A 25,000-nucleotide genomic window follows, 5' to 3' on the forward strand; every position below is an offset into this window, starting at 1 on the left:
GAAGAAGAAATAGAAGAAGAAATAGAAGAAGAAGAAGAAGAAAAAGAAGCAGAAGAAGAAGAAGAAGAAGAAGAAGATGATGATAATGAAGACAATAAAGAAAATGAAGAAGATGAAAGAGAAAGACAGAATAGAAGAAGTAGAAGCAGAAGTAAAAGTAGAAGAAGAAGAAGAAGAAGAAGAAGAAGAAGACGATCATGATAATGAAGACAATAAAGAAAATGAAGAAGATAAAAGAGAAAGACAGAATAGAAGAAGTAGAAGCAGAAGTAGAAGTAGAAGAAGAAGAAGTAACTAATGCTGCTAGATAATAAAGATATAAATGGACTGAAAGATAAAAAGAGAAGAGATTATATTATTATTCGGTCAGTTTATCTCTCGCGTAGTCGTCAATCACCTTATCTATATCATTTTTAACAGAGAACAAATTCGCCGTCCGATAAAAATGCAACACGGTGTGAATACAAGCACAAGTTCGAGGACATTCCGCGAGTTCATATACATGTCCATACCCATAATCTGTCTATCTACTGTCTGTATACTGTTTTTTTTTTTTTTTGTGTATACTATTATACACAAATGTATGTATATATGTACGTACATACGTACGTATATATGTATCTATGTATGTATGTATGTATGTATGTATGTATGTGTATATTTGTCTTTTATGTACGTGCATACGCGTAGAAACAGCTCGTTAGAAAATTGCAATACGTTATCGCGTTCGTTCCTGTTGCTTTTAACTGTTCCGTCGATATCGCGGATCGCCTTGGCACTTCTCTTATAAATGAAAACATTAATTTATTCGATTTATATATTATCCTTCCTTTTCTATTTTTCTACTCTCTCGCGCACTTTTCCCAGTCTTTTTCTTTAACACCATTTCCTTTCTTTTTATCTTTCTTTCTTTCCTTTTTATTCCTTTTTTGTTTGCTTACATGCTTGCTTGCTCTTTCCTAAAAAATATCGTGTACCGTACGTACAATATGGCGTTTATTACGAGAAAATTCGAGAGATTTTATAAGTCAAAGTCTTACCAATTAAATTCGTAACACCCTAAGAAGTCCGTGCATCTCAATTTGTACTTTTTTCTTATCTTTTTTTTCTTTTTTTTTTTTTTTTTTCTTTTACTTTGCTTTTATGTATATAGATCTGTCTGTGTGTGTATGTGTGTGTATGTGTATTTTTTTTTTCGTTTATTTTTAATTCCACCCTTTTTTATCTTATTTTTTTTTGCCTTTTTTCTTTTTCTTTTTTTTCTTTTTTTTCTTTTTCTTTTCTTTTTCTTTTATTTTTTTTTCTTTTTTTTTTTTTTTTTTTTTTTAACACGAGGAGATCTTCGTTACTTTATAGTTTTGACGATAGACCGTGTTGCTTCGACAGAATATAATCTGAAGTTAATTTACAGCTATTTTACGATAATAGTATTTCCCCGTATACAGAGTGTTAGACAAAAAAAAAAAAAAAACAAAGAAAAAAGGATTCATGATTTAGAGGGCATGTATTTATAGTACTAGTTGAGCTGAGTAAAAAAGAAAAAAAAGAGTTTAGTCAATGTGCAATCAAAAATTGATCCTGATATTAAATTATAAATGATTTTTAATAATTTTTCTATTATAAATGATTCTCTCTCTCTCTCTCTCTCTCTCTCTCTCTTTCTCTCTTTCTCTCTTTCTCTCTCTCTTTCTCTCTTTCTCTCTACAAGTATACTCTCTTTTTACTTTTGTATGCAGCCTAGGAATGAAGGATTGAGTTGAGTTATATCAATATATAAAAAAAAATATCCCCCTCTAGATCGAAGGTAAAGGATTTGTGATTTATGCACGATAAAGAGCTCCGTCTCATTTTATGATCATTTTGAAATTAGATTAATCAATGAAAGATAGATAGAGGTAGAATTTAAATTTCCCTCTTTTCTATTATATTTTCTGTTTTATTATTAGACATATCTAAATGAACTTATAATGCAAGAATAATTTGAAAGAGAGAATACCACATTTCTTTGGGTATCAACATATGGAAGCTTGTTTAGTAGATAATGGAAGCAAGAGATGTAGCTTTAGTAAATATATATACAGATGGCGCGCATACGACTAACAGAAGCAATTAAATCGTTATGATTATCTAAACTGGAAATTATTTATAAGGTCTCTCTGTGTCAAGGTCAATTTTTTCCTTTCTTCCTTTCTACTTTTTCTTTTTCTTTTCTTTTTTCTTTTCTTTCCTTTTTTTTTTCTTTCTTTTTTTTTTTTTTTTTTCGCGAGTCACATTTAAATTAAGAATTTTGTACTCAGCTTAATAAGCACCATATATATATGTATCTCTTCTAAGTCTTGAATTCTTTTTCCAACATTCTATATGCAGATATGTGTTTTGTGTAACTTTGTTTACGGTTTTTTTTTTTCTTCCTTCTATCTTACTTTCTTCCTTCCTTCCTTCCTTCCTTCCTTTCTTTCTTTTTTTCTTTCTTTCTTTCTTTTTTTTTTCTTTCTTTCTATCTGTCTATATTTCTTTCTTTCTCTTTTTTTTTTTTTTCACAGATCAATTTCACGACGGATTAATGTCGCATTTTTTTTTATATATTCGAGTATATTCGCGGGATAGTTACATTTTCACGTTTCCCTGAGTTTTGATTTTACTGTAGTTTTGTTTTTACGTGTGTCAACGAAGAGGAGGAGAAGTGCGATGGAAATAAAATGGAATAGAGAAAAAAAGAAAGAAAGAGGAATAGAGAACGAGAGAGAGAGAGAGAGAAAGTGACAGAGAGATAGATCGAAAGAGAGAAAGAAAGCGAGAGAGAGAGAGAGAGAGAGAGAGAGAGAGAGAGAGAACGTGAAAGATAGATGGAAGAAGATACTGACAGATAAAAGGAAAAGACAAATGGTAGAGAAAAAGAAAGATAAAGAGAAAAAATGTAAGAAAAATATAGAAAGTAGAGAACGAGAGAGATAGATAGATAGATAGATAGATAGATAGATAGAGAGAGAGAGAGATAGAGAGATAGAAGTAAGTAATCTGTTTTCGGGGAATGCATTAACGCAGTAGAGAAAAATTACATCGATGAGGCATTATATACGCGATGAAGATTCATCGTTTATAATGAAAAGCAATTAACGTCCTCTTGCCCATCGCAATATGGCGTCCGCTAAGACGTCGAGGTGCGCTCTTGTCTGAAAAAGAAAACAAAATGGACAGATTTTAATATTTCTGCAGACAAATTATCATATTAATGAATTTTTATCGATGATAATATCGTCAACTTTATTGTGTCAACGTGCATTTTTTTTCTCTTCTTTCTTTTTTGTTCCTTTTTCTTTTCTTTTTGTTTTTTTTTTTTATTTATCTCATTAGATTCATACTAAAGAAAAAAGTATACTATAACAAATATATAATAATTTGGCATAAATTTATATATATATATATATATATATATAATATGTCTACAATATCAAATTGCAATGAATATTATATTATATATATAATAATATTGTATATAACAGTTAACAGACATATATAGATATTTATAAAAAAATATATAAAAATTGTATGTAATGTAATCTATATCCGTCATTATATTCAATTATAATAAATGATCGCGTGCACTGTCAAATTCTGACGTACATACATCCATATATATATATATATATATATATATATATATATATATATATATGTAATAACATATCACAAGCTTAATCAATCACTTGATCGTTTCGAACAGATACTATATCTTTTTAATCGAGGAACCATTAAAAACACCCTTCTATAAATGTATTCAATCCCTTGTCAGTCATATAGTACATTTCGAACTATTGTTTCCCTACCTAAAAACGATTTTTAATTTTTATTTTCAATTGAGGTTCACATATCTTAATTGATTCTCGATAATGTAAAATTATTTCGATATAAAATAAATTATTACAATGTACATATATGTCACTCATAAATTTCGCAGATTTGTCATAAACTGTACAATAATTTGTAGTATTTGGAAATCTCGGTTGATATCTGATATTGGAAATACATGTAAGATAAACAGAGATAGGTAGGTAGATAGATAGATAGATAGATAGATAGGTAGATAGATAGATAGATAGATAGATAGATAGATAGAGAGAGAGAGAGAGACAGAGAGAGAATGACGTTCGTAGAAATGCAGATTGGTCTACTAGCGTAGCAGAGGGTAAGTTCTCGAGGGTGTTTCCTTTGGGTGGTGGCTAAGGTTCTGGTTATGGTGTGTGTTGGCGAACGCGAGCTCGCTCTCTCTCTCACGCACAAAGGGACGCGCCCACCTGATATTCCAGGGGATATCATGCGACCTTCCTGTCAAGAACGGGAGAACATATAGAAGGACCAGGAGTCCTTTCATTCGGCTTTGCTCTCCAAGTCCTACGTATATTACGTATCTTACGTACATATATATATATATATATATATTATATACATATATATATATATATATATATATATATATATATATATATATATATATGTACATGCATACATAGATCATCGTATTATACGTATACATAGTATATTATGTGCTCTCATTCTGTCGTTTTAGTTTTAATTAAAATCAAACTATCTTTCAAAAATTACTTTGAGAAAATAATAATAATAATAATAATAATAATAATAATAATAATAATAATAATAATAATAATAATAAAAATCGTTAATAATAATAATACGATTGGACGACTCGACTTTTTTTTCTCGTTTATTCTTCCCCATTGAAATAACGTGAACAATAATAAGTTATGTGTTCTGTGTGTGTGTCTTTCTCTCTCTCTCTCTCTCTCTTTTTCTTTCTTTTTCTTTCTTTCTTTCTTTCTTTCTTTATTTCCTTTTTTTATCATTCTCTCCATACTTCGCCTATACTTCAATTTCATTTTATTCTCACGTATCGTACGATTTCACGTAGCAGTCCTGTATTCTAAAGATTATTATTACGGTTCGTCGTCGTTCGTTGCACGTATCGTGCTTCCTACTCTTTGAATAAAAGGCAACATATCGAGAGAAATTTTGTATTCATTAAGATTAGACCTTAGATATAACGAGAAGATAAATATAGGTATAAAGTAGATAACGATAAGTATAATAGTAATTAGCTAACCAGCTGAATTTAACCGACCAGGAATTTCGCAATCGGGGTGAACGTCAAAAGGCAATTATCACGAGCGGTCATTAAACTGATAATTATGTTGGAGAAAGGAAGAAAAAGAATTGAAAAGTACTTATTATTATTGTCGGTGACGACAAGGGATGACGACGATCTTTGCGTGACGTCATGATCTTTTTTTTTTCTTTTGTTTTGTTTTCTTTTGTTTTCCTTTTCTTTTTTCTATCAACTTCCAAAGGAAATGGAAGCTTTGGTTAATAAAGATAATTAATTTTAACGAAATTAATCGAGATCGATCACGATCATGGGGAATGAATCCTTCAATATGTACACACGCCTACGGTCTTTAGGGGTCAAACGTTTCTTGGCGATATTAAAAATCAATTAATTCTTTTTTCAGATTTTTTCGTTGTTACTTTTTTTCCTCTTCTTTTTTTATCTTTCCTTTTCTTTTCCTTTCCCTCTTTATTATTATTATTATTATTATTATTATTATTATTATTATTTTATTATTATTATTATAACGTCGTAAAACAACAATCCTAGGGACTTTCGATCTACCCTATACTTTGCATACGTTATTTAGTATCCATCCAAACGTGATCGCGATACGTCTTTCTATAAGCCAAGAGATATCTACGATGATAACGGTCCAACGCACTCGTCGAAATATCTCGACGTTCTATCTTGGTAAACTCCTTCAGAATTTCCGTTTTCATGAAAGTCGAAAAGCAAGGTTTGCCTTACGTTATGCGGATTATCGATCAAGGAAAGGAAACCTTCGCCCTCTCTTTCCCTCTCTCTCTCTCTCTCTCTCTCTCTCTCTTTCTTTTTTTCTCTCTCTCCTTCCATCCGAATGACGTAAGAAGGATGTGAGATAAAAGAAAAGAATATTATTACATTATACGATGGGAATTTTGTTGAAAATTCGTGTACCTTGGTAAATCGAAAGTAAAGGTAAAGGGGGCCGCGTGAGTAATGGCGAAAATAAATATATAAGAAAAAAAAAAAAAAAAAAAAAAAGAAAAATATAGCAATAACGCCAATGGCCAACACCCATCTCGGTTATTCCCCATACTTGTTCTGCCCATGAGAATAGAAAGAGAGAGGAAGAGAAAGAGAGAGAGAGAGGGAGAGAGAGAGAGAGAGAATAAGAAAGAGAGAAAATTGGAGAATGTCATAAGGTTAAAGCAGCAAGTTTTCTCCTCCTCCGCTTTCCATCATCTCTACCATCTCTTACCCCAACTACTCTGCCCCTTACTCCTGCCCCCTACCCCTCCCATTATACCATGGATTGGATGACGACGGCGCGAATGTTACTGGCGAAACTTTGTGCAAGATCGTTTCAACGGTAGTACGCCCACGTTTCGAACACTCCCCTGTATCCATTGATTTCTATGTGTTGATATTCCACGTGCACCGATTTGCTTTTCCTTCTAATTCGGATCTAACTTCAACGACATGTATGTACATGTATGCACATGTTGTATATATATATATATGTGTGTGTGTGTGTGTGTGTGTGTGTGTGTTATCAGACCTTCTTCATCTCGTTAATTATGTCGATCGACATAGATCTTATCAAGAAGATGAAGGAGGAAAAAAATGACTCCTTTCGATCGTCTTTCTCATCTAACTTTTTTCGTGGGATTAACGTTTCCTCCGTCTAAACGGATATAAAGAAAAATAGAAAGAGAGAGAGAGAGAGAGAGAGAGAGAGAGAGAGAGAGAGAGAGAGAGAGAGAGAGAGAGAGAGAGAGAGAGAGAGAGAGAGAAAGAGACAGAGACAGAGACAGAGAGAGAAGGAGTAAGTGTGTGTGTGTGCATATATATATATACATATATAGACGTTTTTTAAAGCGTCCTATAAAATAGAAACAGAACCCTCGCAAAAGTTTTTCCGCGAAAGCGGTCGTAACAGCCCCCACGTAGCACCCTTCTACGAGCTCATCAACAACGGAGTTACCGTTAAAACGTCCGTGCTCCGAATTTTCTGTTCTACGTGCTTGCTTCTCTCTCTGTCTCTCTTTCTCTCTCTCTCTCTCTATCTCTCTCTCTTTCATTTTGTCCTTCTCTCAAACCTATCCTTATCTCGCTATAGTTACTTCCTTTTATAACATCGCCAACGCGTACGTATATATTATACTATATTCGCTTAGTTTCTGCATTACGTACGAAATTGAACCAGATGAGAGAGAGGGAGAGAGAGAGAGAGAGAGAGAGAGAGAAGTTTCGAAGAAAAAAATAACCATGAGTTAATGATAATTTGGAATTAGGAATAAAAGAATCGAGGACTTTGTATCTTTTTCTCTCTCTCTCTCTTTCTTTCTTTCTCTCTTTATCTCTCTTTTTCTCTTTCACTCTTTTGCTTCTCTTCAATATATTGATGGCAGATACGTTCTGGAGTTTGCTGACTATAATGTTTGAGTTGTGAGTAAAGAGGTTCCCCCTTGAAATGTCTAGAGGGAAAAAGAGAGAAAGAAAATAGAGAGATTTTAATGGAAGATAGTGGAGATGGCTCGTCATTTTTCCTCAGTGAATCGAGATAAATTCAATACTTCGTAAAGGCTCCATAAATAAGAGAGAGAGAAAGAAAGAAAAAAATACCTATGTATATACATATGTATAAAGATGTATAATATATTATATATTGATTGAACGATTTTTTCTTGATATCTATAGAATCGATTACATAAGACAGAGATATTATACTATATATATAATATATATATATATATATATATATATATATATATATATATATATATATATCGTTTTTACGATGAATGATTATTTTATTATTATTAGTTTTTTCTATTTCTTTTTTTTTGTATCTTTATTTCTTTTATTTCTTTTTTTTTTTTCTAAACATATTTTATAGAGCGTCATATTAATAGCGTCTGAGACTAGGGGAGAATGTCTCTCTTTTCTCTTCATTCATATATGCGCGTATTTATACATACATATATATATATATATATATATACATGTATATACGTATATAAATATATCACTTTTCAAAACCCATTTGAGAAAGCTTTCATTTTTTTAAGATTATTTTCTTACGCGATAATACCTTTATTATTTCAAGACGAATCAATATTATTAACTATGCCAAACGGAACAGACGGCAGTCCGACGGAATCTCACTTTGGAAAATGGACGGGATTGGCTAATTCGTTGAATATTCCGGCTTGGGTTTAAGTTACTCGTATTCCTTGCATGAAATTACCATATCTTTTTAAATTCACGAAGAAAGGAACAGAGAGTGAAAGAGAGATAGATAGATGGATAGATAAAGAAAAAAACTTTAAGAGTAAAGGAAGAGTACTTCGAGAGGGTGTCAATACTTTCCTTCCTGTTTTCTTTTATCTTTCTTTTTTTCCCTCTCTTTCTCTCTTTTTCTGCCATTTTAATTACTTTTTTTTTTTCCTTTTTTTGTCTTTCTTCTTCTTCTTTTTTTTTTTTTTCCTTTTTTCTTTTTGAAACATTATCGTCAAGTCGGGTTACATACACACAAGTACGTAAATGTATTACGATAAACGCGCGTGTAGGTAGGAATATATTTTACGGGAGCACCGGGTTAGTTTATATTTTCTGTAAAAATTATGACAAAATATTTATAAGAGGAAGAAAACGAAGAATAAGAAAAATGAAATGGACAAGGTTGGTTTTGCATTACATTGTCCAATGAGACGAGATCTATGCATATATATATATATATATATATATATATATATATATATATATATATATATAAGTTATGGCGCAGTATATGGATGTAAACTACCTTTATGAAATAATAATGTTCCTATTAAATATATAATATGATATTTTCCTTGATATTGTTTCTTTGATATATTTTTTAAAGATGAAGAAAGAAAAAAAGAAAAAAGAAGAGAAAGACAAAAAAGAGAAAGCAATTAATATATCTGTATCAGATATATACAATACATAAATATATATGTACATATAAGGTACCATCAACCTTTTTCTGACCTTTTTCTATATTCTCTCTGTTTGTCTGTCTGTCTGTCTCTTTGTATGCTGTCCTCTCTGTATTTATTTCTCTCTCTCTCTCTCTCTCTCTCCCTCTCTCTCTCTCTCTCTCTCTATTTCTCTCTATCTATCTATCTCTTTTTCTCTCTCAGTGTTTCTACGATATAATTAATTCAACGATACTTTCGCAATGAACCATACTGTCTTTCTGGTTACGACCTCCTTCTTCCCGTGTGTTCCTCGCCAGCGATGCCAGCTTATGGTTATCGATGTCATAAAGCCATGCTGTACGATAAATTTTAAATGTCCTAATCTTTCCTTCTGTCCCACGTTCACAGTATATCTGATAGTACTTTGTGAGTACTGAATTTTCATGACATTTTAACTCTCTCTCTCTCGCACACACACTCCCACACATACACACACACACTTTTTCCTTTTTGTGTAAGCATGCGATTACTTTGAAAAGTGTTAAACTTTTTCTTCCTGAAACGATCCTTATTCTTTAAGGATAATGAAATTTTGATCGTAACTATTTGCTTGACGTCATCGTCGTAATTTTCGTCGTCGTCGTCGTCGCCGTCGTCGTCGTAGTCGTCGTCATGGTTTACGTCATCATTAATACACAGAAGACTTTATTTCGATATAAGTATCTACGTAAGTATAGTTGCTTTCCTAGCTGATTCGTAAGCAGGAAGTTTTAGGCGTGGCCATTTTACCGAGCAATCTGAATAAACATTTTAAAGTTGTATACCCAACACTTGTTGCTACCATATATAGCTTAAATAGTGTTTCTCTGCTTATCTCTTAACAGTTATAACACCAGAATCAAATTCATTCATAGGTTAAAACGTCTAACGTCTTTCTAAAGTTAAAATATCTCTTAACACTTACGTATACGAAAGTTAAATTTTGTCATAAATTGTTTCCTCGAATAAATGCGTTCTCCTTCTACGCCGAGTTTTTCCATTTCTTTTCATTCCTTCATTTTCATCCCTTTTATATTTCTTTTTCATTTTTCCCCCTTTCCCTCTTACTCCTTTACTCTTATTTCCCCTCTTAAAAATTTTCAATTTCCTGACAAATTTTTTCGCTTATCTTTGCAACGTGTTATACAAAGCGTTAACGATTTCGAATCAATCCAGAGAAAACTTCTTTGTGTTACACGTTCACGTTAATGAGAAAACTTTCTTTAGCAAACACAATTTTCAAATTGCCATACATACATACATGCCGATCATAGAAAATATCCAGGAAAATGATGTATCCCACCCTCTTTCTCTTCCCTTCTGTCTCTCTCTCTCTCTCTCTCTCACACACACACACACACACACTCTCGTTGTTCGATCGTCTATGTTTTCCTAACCTCTTCGCGTTTCCTCCATCCTTCGTTTAAGTAATTTAATAACTCTTAACGAGACTCTGCCTACATGACGTCGTTAGAGAGTCGACAAATCTATACGTATCTATGTGTACGACATAAATAATATATCAATATTGTTTTTCTTTTCTGCTTTCTTTTTTTTTTCATTTTTATTTTTTATTTTTATCTCTTGTTTTTCTTTTTTTTTTTGTTAATATTCCACACATTATATATATATATATATATATATATTCATATATATATATATATATATATATATATATATATATATATATATACGCACGTTTTGACGTCCATATTTCATAGAACGACTTTTTTTTTAATGCATTCATATTTATTCGAGCAGATAAAATATTTTATCCTGGTTGTTATCTTTTAAAACGTTAAAACACTCTTTATTGTCATTATTATTGTTATTATTATTAATATTATTAATTCTATTATTATTATTATTATATTGTATTTTTTCTCGGGCGCGTAACTGCCCGAATTCTTTGGGACATTAATAGGGGGACCTGGTAATAAGATCTATAGGTGGTTTAAAAAATCAATTACTCCCTTCCTTAGAGACTTCTTACGCTAATTCTTTTTTGTCCTGCGAACAGGAAGGAGGAGATGAAGAAAGGAAGGAAAGAAAAAAAAAAAAAGAAAAAAGAAAAAAAAAAAGAAAAGAAATAATCTGTCAAAAAATCCGCAAAGATAATTAACCTGAGAAGTTTGTAAGAAAGATTAATTGATTTTTCAAAATCACTCAGAAGAACTTTTGGCCCAACCTTTATAAATAAATCTTTTCGTTTATTTCAATGTAATATTCCCGTATCGATAACAATTTATGTTACAATTTAATTATGCGAACGACGATAAATTTTCTCTCTTCCTTTTTCTTTTTTTCTTTTTTTTTTTTTTTTTATTTTATTTTATTTTTTTCTAAATTGATTCGATGCCTATTAATAATTAATCTAAGTAATAATTATTTCGTACGCGTTAAACTAAGAAATAAAGAAATATTCCACGTAACCCCAATCATCGGTCATTTAGTGGTACACCCATTGCAGCTACTGTTACGATCGTTCGAGCCACTCGATAACGTGGCTTTCGTCCGATAAAAAATGTAGGTACTTTTATGGAATCCGTCGGGCTTTGTCTTCGATTATAGGGGAAAGGTGGATGGACGGATGGTGCCTCCGGTGATTTAACGTTTAATTTATTTACCGCGACAGCCAGAGGTAAACCAATATCACGAGAAAGAGAGAAAGAGAGAGAGAGAGAGAGAGGGAGAGAGAGGCACATATTATATATATATGTAGGTACGTATGTACATACGTATGTATTTACATGTTTCTGTCCATGTTACTTTTCTCCCTTACAAAAAAAATGTCCATTGTCATAACGAAAAAGAGGTGAAACGAAAAAAAACAGAAAAAGAAGAAAAAAAAAAAACATTGGCATTTATTAAATACCCGCTATACTTTCCTTTTTATTTCTTCTTCTTTTTTTTTTTTTTTCTTTTTTCTTTTTTTTTATCGACAATAAATTCGCTTTCGATGCTCCGTTTATTTGTTTATCGCAAATATAAAACTGACCTTTCATCGCGAAAATATGTATTTTATGTTGAATATTTCTTAAAGAAGGAAGAAGAAGGAGAAAAGAAAATGAAAAAAAAGAAATAAATAAGAAGGGATATTTGAAGTAGACGGAAGTATCCTTTAATATTTCCTTTTTCCCTTCTCTCTCTCTCTCTCTCTCTCTCTCTATTTCTATTTCATCGCTCATTAACACGTACATTTCCACGTTAACGTGCGAACCCTTTTCCAGTTCGCGGTATGGCTCGCGTGATGCGTTGGCATTAAAAATGTCGCACGTTTCTCGGAAGAGTGCGAAATGTTCATATCGTTGAGATACTATAGCTTTATTTAAACCCTTATAGCTATCGTCGCTGTGTCTAGATGGACACGCGACGAATTAGAACGAACACGCAGCGAGTTCTTAACACTTTTCTATTAGCGATCTTGTATTATATTTATTTTCTCCCCCTTTTACGTTCACTTCTAACCAAACCCCTAACGTCACCCCGTCATCCCGACCACTATTCACGTTTTCTTCTCCCATTCAAAATCAACCCCTGACATGAGAGAAGAGAAGTCAGCTGTTTCACCATAGAAAAGTGTAACAATGAATTCGGACCTTTCTACGAATATCGATCCCAATTGATATATACATAGTATATATGTATGCATTTATCTATGTACATAAATATGTAGATATCCATGGGTATCCAACGTTTTAAATTTAATTAAAATGGACTCACAGTTTTGAAAAACATGCAGTGGAGCATATTTTCATCTTCGCCCTGCGGACAATCCGTAAAGCCGTCGCATAGAACATGGTCGTCGATGCAACGATATCTACCCATTCTGTCCGGCGTTGGACATGCAAACCTCTCCATCCCTTCCTCCGAGGCTGGACACTCTGTAACATTAACACGACAGTATACCGTATCAGCTTGTTTCTCTTTTCAAATATCTATGTTAGCCTAATAAATCGTTATCAATGTGCTTTGTTAACTTTTTTTTCAAAATCTAACGAGAGAAAATAAAAGAGAAAGAGAGAGACAGACAGAAAGAGAAAAAGTAAATCAAAAGGAAAATAAAACGAAAGAAACAGTCCGTTCAGGAAGATCAAAAAGGCAGAAAAGACTAAATGCACTTTTATCGTATTATAGTTCTCTCGTTTTCTCTCTTTCATTCCTTTTTTTCACTTTTTTTTGTTTTTTTTTTGTTTTTTTTTGTTTTTTTTTTTTAAAGGAAAAAGAAAAGAATGGACCACGTTCATCGAAAGTTATCAACGGTTAATATATTTTTCTTGTTGATAATATAATATTTCCATGCTTCTTTCTCTCTTTCTATCTCTTTCTCCTTTCCGTTTATAAATTTTTCCTTAGACCGTGGCCTTTGAGATTTCCTTATCACATTGTTTTTTTCCCCGAGATACTTGCCGCTCGATTATGCAAAGTAAAACGGAATCTTCTGCGACGGTAAATAGAAGATCGCTGCTTGTCCGTTGCTAGACTATCAAACTACGGCTAATCGCATTTCGCATAATCCAATCACGCCGGCTGCAATATGCTGTTGGGGTTACAGCATTAACCCGCTCTACGCAACTTTGACCTTTCTCTTTCTTTATCTATCTATCTATTTCTTTCTCTCTCTCTCTCTCTCTCTCTTTCTCCTTCTCTTTCTAGATTGAAAACGGCACGGGTGGTCTTCACAATGAGATCATCTACTCTATGAGAATGTACTATATATTCTCATTTAAGAAACTAAGCTCGATGTATCGAGTTTCATGGAATATACGTACGCGTGCACATATATACACACAAATAAACAGAGAGAGAGAGAGAGAGAGAGAGAGAGAGAGAGAGAGAGAGAGAGAGGGACACGCATGTATACACACGCGTATACACTTGCTTAGAAGAAGATACGTCCATGCCTAAAAGGTAAATAAATGTTTCAAGAAGGATTTTCCTTTGATATATATGTACATATGTATCTATGCACGTATATTCCCTAGAAATTTCGTAAATCCTATTAGCAATTTTATTCTTCTTCCTTTTCTTTTTTTTTTCTTTCTTTCTTTTTTTTTTTTTATGTTAACATAACTCCCACGTTTATGTATATATGTATATATATATATATATATTCCTTAGAAATTTCCTAGACTTTATTAGCAATCATATTTATTATCTTTTTCTTTCTTTATTTATTTTTTTTTTCTTTCTTATTGACAGGAACAACCAGCACAATTTATAAAAGGTTATTCATTCAAGGCTAAATGCGTTAATAAATGTTAACATTGCCTCGCGGCAAAATATGTATCTACGTTGGTTAATAATTAATACGTAACGTAGAGTTGAATATGAAATGGAGAAAGATTATATTTATGTATGTAGATATGTTATACAAGTAAAACACATACAGATATATGTACGTATGTATGTATATATATATATATATATATATATATATATATATATATATATATATATATATAAACGATTCAGATATATCTCTTCATTATTATCATTGTATCTTCCTTTTTGACCAATTAGGGTAACTTTTTAAGGGTTGATTCAACTCGTTGCTTTTATTTCTCTCTCTCTCTCTCTTTCTCTCTCTCTCTCTCTCACTTTCTCTCTCTCTCTCTCTCTCTCTCTCTCTATCTCTATCTATCTATCTATCTCTCTTTTCACGGTATCATTCTAAGTATAAGTTTTATTAACATCATGAGACTATAATTTATGTCGTAATATCTAAGTTTTTCTACCCGTTGAGTTAGGCGACCGTGGCATGCTACCGTTCATTAATTCAGACATAGTTACTGTAGGTATTAACGTTGAAAAAGGACGACACCAAAAGATAATTTTAATTCCAGTTTAATTTACACGTTTCTCATCGTCTTTTTGTCCGTCAGTTATTTAATTTTATTTTTTTCTCTACTTACTATGATCTTGTAAGACAATATTGAGAAGTAAAAGAGAGAAAGAGAGAGAGGAAAAGATATGGTTAAGAAAAAGAGCGAGAATACTTCAAATGAGAATGGATCGGTGATATTCGTTTGGAGGGTGATAAGAGGAAATGTGGTAGGGCTCAAAGGACAACTCGCGAAAGAGAAAAGAGGCTTTTATATAAATTTTTAAAAAAAAGAAGAAGAAAAAGAAGAAGAAGAAAATAATAAAAAGAAGACTGCTCACCGATTTGCGGCACGTCGTAATGTCTGCTCCCCCTGGCAGATCTTATAAAATGCGAGGCTAGGCTTGATCTTTCGGAAGTAAAGGAGGATGTAGGCGGCATCAGGGCTTGGCGAGAGACAGAAGATTCCCCTGGTAAATCGACCGATCGTCGTCGTATGATTATCTGATTCCTTTTTTCGGAAGGATCATTAATCTCGTATATAAAAGGCTTAGAAGGTGTAAGTTCTTCATCGTTGAAAAATTCTCGCGAAGAGGATAAAGTAGAAGCAGAAGAAAAAGATGAAGTAGAAGAAGAAGAAGAAGAAGAAGAAGAAGAAGAAGAAGAAGAAGAAGAAGTAGAAGAAGAAGCAGAAGAAGATGGGAATGAGGACGAGAAGATAGAAGACAAAAAAGGCTTGGAGAAACGCTCGTAGATCGGTTCAGTCTTCAATTTCATCGGCGAATTCAGTCTCTGCTCGTAGACATCCTCTTGATCAGATTGTCTTCTGTCTGGAAGGATCTTCTCGCCGTTGTAATAGATCAAAATTGGTAACTCGATGGCTTGGTTCTCGGCTTGCTTATTGTTGCTGTAATCGATTATACGTCTCTTTTTGTTTCGTTGATGCAACTGACGTCGCTGCTGCTGCTGCCGTTGTTGTTGTTGTTGTTGCAGTTGATGATGATGTTGACGTTGTTGTTGTTGTTGTTGTTGTTGTTGTTGTTGTTGTTGTTGTTGTTGTTGTTTATGTTGATGTTGAAAGCGATGCTGATGCTGAGCAAGAAGGGCATCGTCGACGAGAGGTTCCGTCGTTGTTCGCGACATCGAACTAACCGAAACATACGGAGACGTCATGGACACGTATTCCGGATAAAGGACGTTCGATAGACCGGGCGATAAAGTCAACAAGTTCCTATTAAGATCCTTAGGTTCCTTTATAATCCCATCGACCAGCATGTTGCTCGTTGTCCACGAGTAAATCGGCCGTTTCTCGGTATATACCAACCATTCGGACAGGTCATCACGATGCGATCCTTCGTAAGGATGCGTCTTTAGGTGCAACAGGTTGCCATCTATCGTGCTTTGTCCGTTCTGGAATTTCCTGATGCTTACCTCGTGATGACAATCCTGCCCGTGTCTTCCGTGAGCGACGCTCATCGGACGATTTTCTAATTCGAGAACTTGTCCAACGTATGCTAATAGCCAGACTATGCAGATCGTCATCTTACGTGACTCGATGATGGCCGATTCCTTTCCTCCCTATCGGTTGCTCTTTTACGAGCGTTTTATATAAGGATATACGAATCCGTATCCTTTCTGATGTGGCCCACGTTGCTAATAAAAAACGAACCCTTCTCTTTCTTTTTCTTTAATTTTCTCTCTCTCTCTTTCTCTTTCTCTTTCTCTCTCTCTCTCTCTCTCTCTCTCTCTATATATATATATATATATATATATGTATATATATATATATTTTTTTTTCTCAGTTTCTCTCTTTACTCTCCCTTTTTTCCAATCTACAAGAGGAAATCGGTGTACCGAACGTGGATTAGGCCGACTTTTCCTTTCAGTCAAATATACACACCGAGGGATATGGATTCTACTATTTTAAGAATCCTGCGAGAAAAGATACGAAGGATCCTCTTATGTGAGAGAAAGAGAAAAAGATAGCGAAAGATCGATGAACGTTGGTGGATCGACGAGATTTGGATAGCGAACAATCTTGATATTTGTAACAAACTTCAAAATGTTGTGTCGTTCTTTTATCTCTCACTTTCACTATTGTTTCTCGTTGGTAAATGTGTTTCTCTTTCTCTCTTTTTCTCTCTTTCTTTTTCTCTCTCTTTTTCTTTCTCTCTCTTTCTCTTTCTATTTCTATCTCTCTCGCTATATAGTCCCCTTTCCCTATGGCCTTTTACTATAGACTCTAGACGGACGATTTCAATTACCGGTGTATCGTTCTCTTTCTCTCTGTTCTTTCGCCTCGTTCGTAATCGTTACTAGCTTTAAAGTCCTCTAAATCGAATAGGCACGTGTATGTAGTACGGGTAGTTTGGAGGGAGGGTAGAGTCGAGCACGTTTTTTTCCCCGTCTTCGCGATTCAGCGGCTTCCTCCTGAAATCAGGTCGTTAATTGATAATAAAGAAGAAGGGTCAATTTTGTTTTTATTATTATTATTATTTTTTTTTTTTTTTTTTTCATTCGCATTTCGTTTGTATTTGGTTTTTATTTATTTTCTAATTTTTTTTCTTTTTTCTTTATTATTATTATTATTATTATTATTATTATTATTATTATTATTATTATTATTTTTTGTTTCTTTTTCATACGTGAACACATCAAAGTGCCGAGAATGGTGGAGGTTTGATGATGCAAGTGCAGTTCGCCGTGCGTGAAGTGGATGCACGGGGGAATTGGTGCAAAGACAAAAAGACAGTGAAATTGAGAACGGTGCTGTATTGCTGACAATCGACGGAAATTTTATTTCTATTACGTGCCATCCGTGATCGTTTCGGCCAAAACGAAATCTCTCGTTAAAATATTTCTCGTCTCTTATTCCTTCTTCTGTTTTCTTTTTTCTTTCCTCCCGTCTCTTTTTATTTCACTTTCTTGTCATTATTATTATACGTATATTATTATATGTATACATGTATATATATATACATATAATATATATATAATATATATACATATATATATATTATATATATATATATATTCTTTTTGTATTTCCTCTCTTTTGAATCTCTTTCGTACGTTTATATATCGTCACCACTCGTTTTCTTTATTTCTTAATGACGAGCAGTGTATTTCCTTTCTTTCTATTTATCTTTCTTCCTTCTTTTTTCTTCCTTCCTTTCTCTCTCTTTCTCTCTCTCTCTCTCTCTCTCTCGTTCTTTCTCTTTCTCTTTTTCTTTCTTTATCTTTTCAACGTTTTTCCCTTTTATTACGATCACGGGGAACGTGGAAAAACGTCGGCTTTATGCAACAACGATGAACAAAACTAGAGTTTCGTCTAACGTGATTGGACTGTGCTGTTAACGTGCGTAAGGTACATACGTGCGTGAGTGTACATGTGGTGCATCTGGGTTTTTCTGCTTGAACATTTTATTACTGGTGCAGTAGAGGATGACGACGACGACGACGACGGCGACGACGACGACGACGACGACGACGACGAAGAAGAAGAAGAAGAAGAAGAAGAAAACAAAGAAATAGAGTGGGATAAAAGAAACGATAGGGCAATAAAGAAATAAAAGAGAAAAAAAAAGAAAAGAAAAGAAAAGAAAAGAAATAAAATTAAATTAAGGAAGGAAGAAAGAAAGAAAGATAAATAACAATAATAACAACAACAACAACAACAACAACAACAATAACAAAATAAAATAGAGAAGGTGCGCTTACGTGCTAAAGCTCCTGTCTATATTACAACGCGTTATCCCGTTACATTTACCGACTATAAGAGCACTTTATAACGTTAACGATCGAGTCTCTCTCTCTCTCTCTCTCTCTCTCTTTCTTTCTCTTTCTTTCTCTTTCTCTCTTTTTATTTCTCTCTTTCTCGCACGTACGAATATCGCGATATCAACAGGCACGTATCTCGATGGGGATAATAAAATTTTGATGCGCGAACAAGAGGAAAGAAGAGGGAGAAGAGGACGTCTCTCGTAAAAAGGACGACCTTGTATCGCGGATATAACGGCTAAACAGTATCTCTCTCTCTTTTTTTCTCTCTCTTTTTCTCTCTTTATCTCTCCCTCTTTCCCACTTTCATCTCTCTCTCTCTTTCTCTCTCTCTCTCTCTCTCTCTCTCTCTCTTTCTTTCTCTCGACTACGAGGCCATCCCCTTGTGGCGGCCACGTATAACGTCGAGACGACTCGATGGGCGTTTACGCTTTCGTAATGTTACTTTTAAACAATAGTTCCGATAAATATTGTCCAGTTACAATGGATTAGAGTAATAATATCGTATTTGACAAACGACATTATATTTCAGTAAGGTAAGTGATACTTAATATAGCATGGCGAGAGATATCAACAGGTGTCCCGAAAAATATACAAAAACGGACTTTTCGAACTAAGAAGGACAGATGATCGCGATTAAGAACTCGTTGAAAATTCTTTATCATATCGCTTTTTCCTTTCTCTTTCTCTTTTTTCCCTTTTTCTCTTAGTTACTTTGATATTACATATTCGTTTCGTCCTATACAAGTAAACTCGAGAAAAAATGCGGCGAGAGTGCAATTTTGCGTGCGAAGATTTTGATAGGAGAGGCTCGTGCACGGTGCTGGGTGCTGGTGACATGTTAATTTTCTTTTCCTTTTTTTTTTTTTTTTTGGTAACTTTCTATTGTTTTATTTTTTGTTATATTTTTATTCTTATTATTATTATTATTATTATTTTTTTTTTTTTTGATGGGTTGTACGTGAAGATACTTGCTTCTCTGCGGCGTTGAGTACGCGGAAAATTTTACCGGTCCTTCTTCTACCCTGATGTGATGATCAAGAGTACTCTCTCTCTCTCTCTTTTTTTCTGTCTGTCTCACTCTCTCTTTCTCTCTTTTTCCCTTTCTCTCTCTCTCTCTCTCTTTCTTCTCACTTTTTCTCTGTTCTTCCTCTTCTTTTTATCTCCCTCTCTCTCTCTCTCTCTGTCTCTCTCTTTCTATCTCTCTCTCTCTCTGGTCTTCCCGTATACCTCTCGAAGAGCTCTAGTGATTTTTTCTTCCCCCTCCTCTCCTCCTCCTCTTCCTCCTCCTCCTCCTCCTCCTCTTTTTCCTTTTCCTAGATAGTCTAGCGTTTGCTTTCTCTTACTACTTCAGCCGCTTTTCTCTTTCACCCCTTCACGTACACACACCGTCGGCGTAACTCGGATTCACCGGTGGTCGAAGTGGCCAGGAACAAAAGGGTTCAGGTGAAAGTGCGAGAGCGAGAGAGAGAGAGAGAGAGAGAGAGAGAGAGAGAGAGAGAGAGAGAGAGAGAGAGAGAGAGAGAGAGAGAGGGTTGAGGGTCGGGGGATTGATGATGATGATGGGGTCTCGAATACGAGAATCGATTTCAATTCGATGCTTTTCAATGCAATTGTAGTATATCTTCGATGGTGTTGAATCACAAAGGATGAAAAAGAGAGAGAGAGAGAGAGAGAGAGAGAGAGAGAAAGAGAGAGAGAGAGAGAGAGAGAGAAAAGATTAGTCGTTATCGCAGATTGATTGATATTTTACTTTGAACGTTTGTAACGCGTGAAATAAGATCAAACTCGTGCGTATAATTATATATTTATATTGCAAATATATAAGCGAATGATTAAGGACCGCGCACATTAAATAGTAAATTTAGCCGCACAAGAGCACAAAACTCAGATAGGCTTTTTTATCGTTCACCAAGTTATTACTCATGACCATGCAGCAGCACCGTTTTCCTCCGTATGGTTAGCTAATATCGAATAGCCGGTTGTGTTGTTATTGGCGTTGATTCTTCCGGTGCTGACTGCCAGAAGATTCATTACACCATTACCGCGAGAGTAGCGAGAAGAGTGTCCCGTTGTTGTGCGGTAGTAAAGGAGCCAGCGAATGGTGTAAAGTAGTGGTAGAAGTAGAAGAAGGAGAAGAAACAGAAGAAGAATAAGAAGGGTGGCACGGACGTTAACGTCTTCGGGGATGTTTCGTGCGTGGGTGGTCGTACGCGTACCGCCTTCATACGGAGTGCTCGGAGTCTCTACCGGCGGCAAGGGGTTTCAGCCGCAATGACGATCCATCCGTTGTAAGGCGTTCTTGCGGTTGATCTTGGCAGCGTCGGCGGTGGTGGTGGCGGCGGTGGCGACGGCGGCGGCGGTGGCAGCTGTGGTGGTGGTGGCGACGACGACGGCGACGGCGACGACGACAGCGACGGTGACGGTGACGGTGGTGGTGCTGGCGATAGGGGTTGATCGAGGGTGGGGATGTAGCGGCGAGGGCTGCTCGGTGACGTGATCTTTCGCGGTGCGTGCGTCCGTTCGTGCAGAGGCGCGCGTGTTACGACACCATAGTCCTTTTCTTGCCTCCTCCTTCTCTCTCTCTCTCTCTCTCTCTCTCTCTCTCTCTCTTTCTTTCTCTCTTTCTTTCTCTCTCACTCCTTTCTTTCTAGAGTTTTCTTTTCTCAGTTGAGAGGAGTGTAGTTGCTTTCCGGGGAACCGGAAGCAAAACTATTAATCTCTCATAGCTCGGTTATCTGCGCTCTTCCCTGCTGTTACCACCGTTGCCGTCGGTGTTTCTATCTTTTCCTCCCTTTAACTGACTCTGCCCACGGCTAACTGCTCTCGCTCTTGTTGCTTCTCTTCCTTCTTCTACCGTTGCTATTTCTTTTGATACTGCACGTCGTAGAATGTGCCGGACTCGGTGCTGATTCGCTGCTGCTATTGCTGCTGCTGCTGTTGCTGTTCCTGCTGCTGCTGCTGCTGCTGCTGCTGCTGCGGATCGGTAGAATCAGCGAGAGGAGGTTGCGAGCGTGGAGGTTGCTTCGTCGTCTGCCGGTGGTCGGGAGATGGAGGATCGGAGGGTCGGGATGGTGGGTTAGTTGAGCGAGTGAGTTGGCTGGCGCCATCACCAGAACTAACTCCCACGCTGCGCGGTAAGAGTCAGCATTTTAATACGGCGCGCATCCCCCTACTCGACGTACTTTCTCCCACCCTTTTCTCGCCGTTTCTCAAACGATCCTTTCTCCTCCGTTCGTACGTGATCTCCACCCTGCACTTTTGCCACCACTACTAGCACCGACGGTACACTACTACTACAACTGTCACACTAACATTACTACCACCACCATCATCCTTACAGTCACCACTACCAATCCAGCGCGTTTTCTAGCGGCTACTTAACTAAAGATCCGAAAGTTACATTTATAAAACTTAACACTACCTGCGTATTAGGATCATCGTCCACCAACCTTTTCTTCTTCTTCATTTTTCTTTTTCCCTCTCTCTCTCTCTTTCTCTCTTCCTCCCTCTTCTTCTCTCTCTCTCTCTCTCTCTCTCTCTCTCCTTCTCTCTATCTCTGCTTCATCACCAAGATCCTTTTTTTTACGTTTTCCTTTTTCTTCCACTTCTTTCCCTCTTTTCTTCCCTCTTCAACTATTTTCTTTCTCGATACCCTCTTTCAAGTTACGCTCGGAGGGAGGGTAGGAGCTTTTTCAACGGTCGCTGCGCCGGTCTCCTGTCCTCCGTACGTATATATCCTTTCGCGATTCACAGGTTGTTGGGCGTGGTTATCGGGCGGGGGGCTACTATTTCAAACGCCGCATGTCGAATCGAAAGTTCGAATGTTTTGACGACAACGGCGTGCTCTACGCCGATCGATAACAAACATATGTATCTTTAATGTATAAAAAGAGAGGCGAAAACCTTAACCGGCACTTTCGGCCCAGATGGGATCAATAAATCGCCCATATAATGACTTCCGCGTGTTAAAATAACCTTTATATAATTAGGCGGTACTAATACTAACACGATATCACTACCTGCTGCTATCACTATTACCCTCGTCTATCACCTTCTTTTTTTTTTCATTTTTTTTTTTTTTTTTTTTTTAATTAATAAAGAAATACCTAAACGTCCTTGGAGATCATTTTCTCTCACCCTTCTCCCTCTCTCTCTCTCTCTCTCTCTCTCTCTCTCTGTCTTACTTCTCTTTTATCTCTCATTAACGTAAGTCTACATAATTTTTTTCTATCTATAATTTCTGAAGCATCGAAATGACATTTATAAACTCCTACGATTGAAATCTGACTCGGTACGACGATTTCTATTACTTTGTAATTAGACATCAAAGAATCGTATTTTATATGATCGTCCATTCTCGACGAGCTACAAGTATTATATGTGCTATGCGAATTGCACATAAGCTACACGTATTCGTATGGATTTACCATGCGAAGAGAGGGAAAGAGATACAGACGCGTTATTCCACCTCTTTGACATTTCGTCGGTGGTATATAGGACACGGTATACCTTTAAGCACATGCCTGTATGTACCTTGAGCCACTATCTGGTATGTCTGTTAGAAATGATGCGAGTCACACGGGGCTCTTAATTAAATTCTAAGCCGATAGGTGGCGACGGATGCGCTTCGAAAAGGCGGAAACTCGTATTTTTCTATTCGTGAGAGATTTGAAGGGGGGAAAAAAAAAGAAAGAAAAGAAAAGGGAGAAAAAAAAATAGAACAAATAAAAAAGGAAAAAGGACTGTCGGCTCTGGGCTTATCGAATTATCCTTTGGTACGGACTTGCCAAGTGTAATTAGAAAAACCGCAAGGGTGTTCTCGAAAAGAGGAGCGGTAGGTAGGTAGGTTGAAAAATTTTCTTTCTCTCTCTCTCTCTCTCTTTCTCTTCACTCTATGATTTGAAATATTTTTTCTATTTTTTTTTTTTTTTTTTACTTTTCCTTCCGTCGACATTTATTTTTAAACGAAATTACAGCTCGGTCAGGGGAAGCGGTGAGCGGGGTTGATCGAAAAGGTCGGGTCATAGGAAAAATGTCATTACAAGTAACACCGAAAGTAAAGTTATCGGAAAGGGTAATTTTACGAGGGCGAGTGGTAAATAGGCGAGATCTTGCGTAACTTGACGTACGTGCATATACATATACATACATACATACACACATACATACATACATACACACATACATACATACATACATACATACATACATACATACGTAAATACACAGTGATGTTCTTTCGCCGGTATACAATATGTGTGTCTTCTTGAGAAGCGACGCGTCTTATTTATGTTGGAAGGAGGAGAGAGAGAGAGAGAGAGAGAGAGAGAGAGAGAGAGAGAGAGAAGTGGACGACGGAGGAGGAGAGATTGGAGACGGAGAAAATATAATATCGATGGGAGAAATTGCGTGTCTGTAGTCCGTCTTCTCAAGAAGAGACGCGACTCTCTACGCCGTATCAAACTTTGTTCTCCTTGCTAACCTTTACATCATTTTTTCATCGATAGAAGAAGAACCCGAGATAGAGAGAAAGAGAGAGAGAGAGAGACAGAGACAGAGAGAGAGAGAGAGAGAGATAAAGATAGAGAGACAGATATATATTATATATATATATATATATAGAGAGAGAGAGAGAGAGAGAGAACAAGACAAGAGGAACTAATCGATTTACGAAAGAAGGGGGAAAAGAAACGGTAGAATAAGAGGAAAGTGCACGTTTAACGTTCCTGGAAGGTTTCCGTCTCCAAGGAGAAGGGAAAAAAAAAAAGAAAAAAAGAAAAAGAAAAAAGTTGGAACGATGATCCGTTCTTCGTTTCTTCTTCTATCGTTATTTTTTAATACACAGCGAATGGGCCAATCGTTGCGCAATCCCCCTGCACGTAGGTTACGGCACGCCAACACCGAGCGAGATAGCTAGGTCCTCCTCAGCTACGCCCGCTTTGTGTGCCTCGGACGCCCACATTCCTTTTAAAATTCGACCGATAGAGCGCGCTGCGCTCGTGTATTAGCCGCGCGCGGCTACATCGCCTCTCTCCCCCGTCGGAGGAGCGTCTGTCTGCTCGATATGGTGACGTCGGTTGCGTTAGCGTGGCGTCATGCTTTTATGTATCAGTCCCACCCTCCTAACACAACATTACCGTATCCGATCGAACCTTTCTCCCTTGACTACATTTTTTTTTTCTTCTTCTTTTTTTTTTTTTTTACCGATATCTTCTTCCTTATAATTTCTCGTCCAAGGAATGTTTACAGAACTGGTAAGAAGTAGAAGAAGAGGGTAGAAGAAGAAATAGAAGTGGCATA

At 35.8% G+C, this 25,000-nt stretch overlaps 1 protein-coding gene across 4 annotated transcripts in view; it reads right to left on the reverse strand.

Moving 5' to 3' along the window:
* LOC124424355 (general transcriptional corepressor CYC8) overlaps nucleotides 1–21,909 on the reverse strand; it is a 28,265-nt gene extending 6,356 nt beyond the window's left edge. Inside the window, exons 1-4 of one of the 4 annotated variants that reach the window (XM_046963269.1) lie at nucleotides 20,917–21,909; nucleotides 15,259–17,347; nucleotides 12,817–12,977; nucleotides 1,431–3,173 (exon numbers count right to left, since the gene is read on the reverse strand). In XM_046963269.1, the coding sequence (XP_046819225.1) occupies nucleotides 3,114–3,173; nucleotides 12,817–12,977; nucleotides 15,259–16,459 (1,422 nt within the window). In that variant the 5' untranslated portion in view covers nucleotides 16,460–17,347; nucleotides 20,917–21,909 and the 3' untranslated portion in view covers nucleotides 1,431–3,113. Of the gene's footprint in view, nucleotides 1–1,430; nucleotides 3,174–12,816; nucleotides 12,978–15,258; nucleotides 17,348–18,292; nucleotides 18,478–18,637 lie in introns of those variants that run through there. The other 3 variants (XM_046963268.1, XM_046963270.1, XR_006942290.1) reach the window with 3 other exon arrangements.
* Nucleotides 21,910–25,000: the final 3,091 nt, after the last annotated feature.

Source organism: Vespa crabro, chromosome 5, assembly GCF_910589235.1.
Source record: "Vespa crabro chromosome 5, iyVesCrab1.2, whole genome shotgun sequence".
NCBI classification, from domain to species: domain Eukaryota; kingdom Metazoa; phylum Arthropoda; class Insecta; order Hymenoptera; family Vespidae; genus Vespa; species Vespa crabro.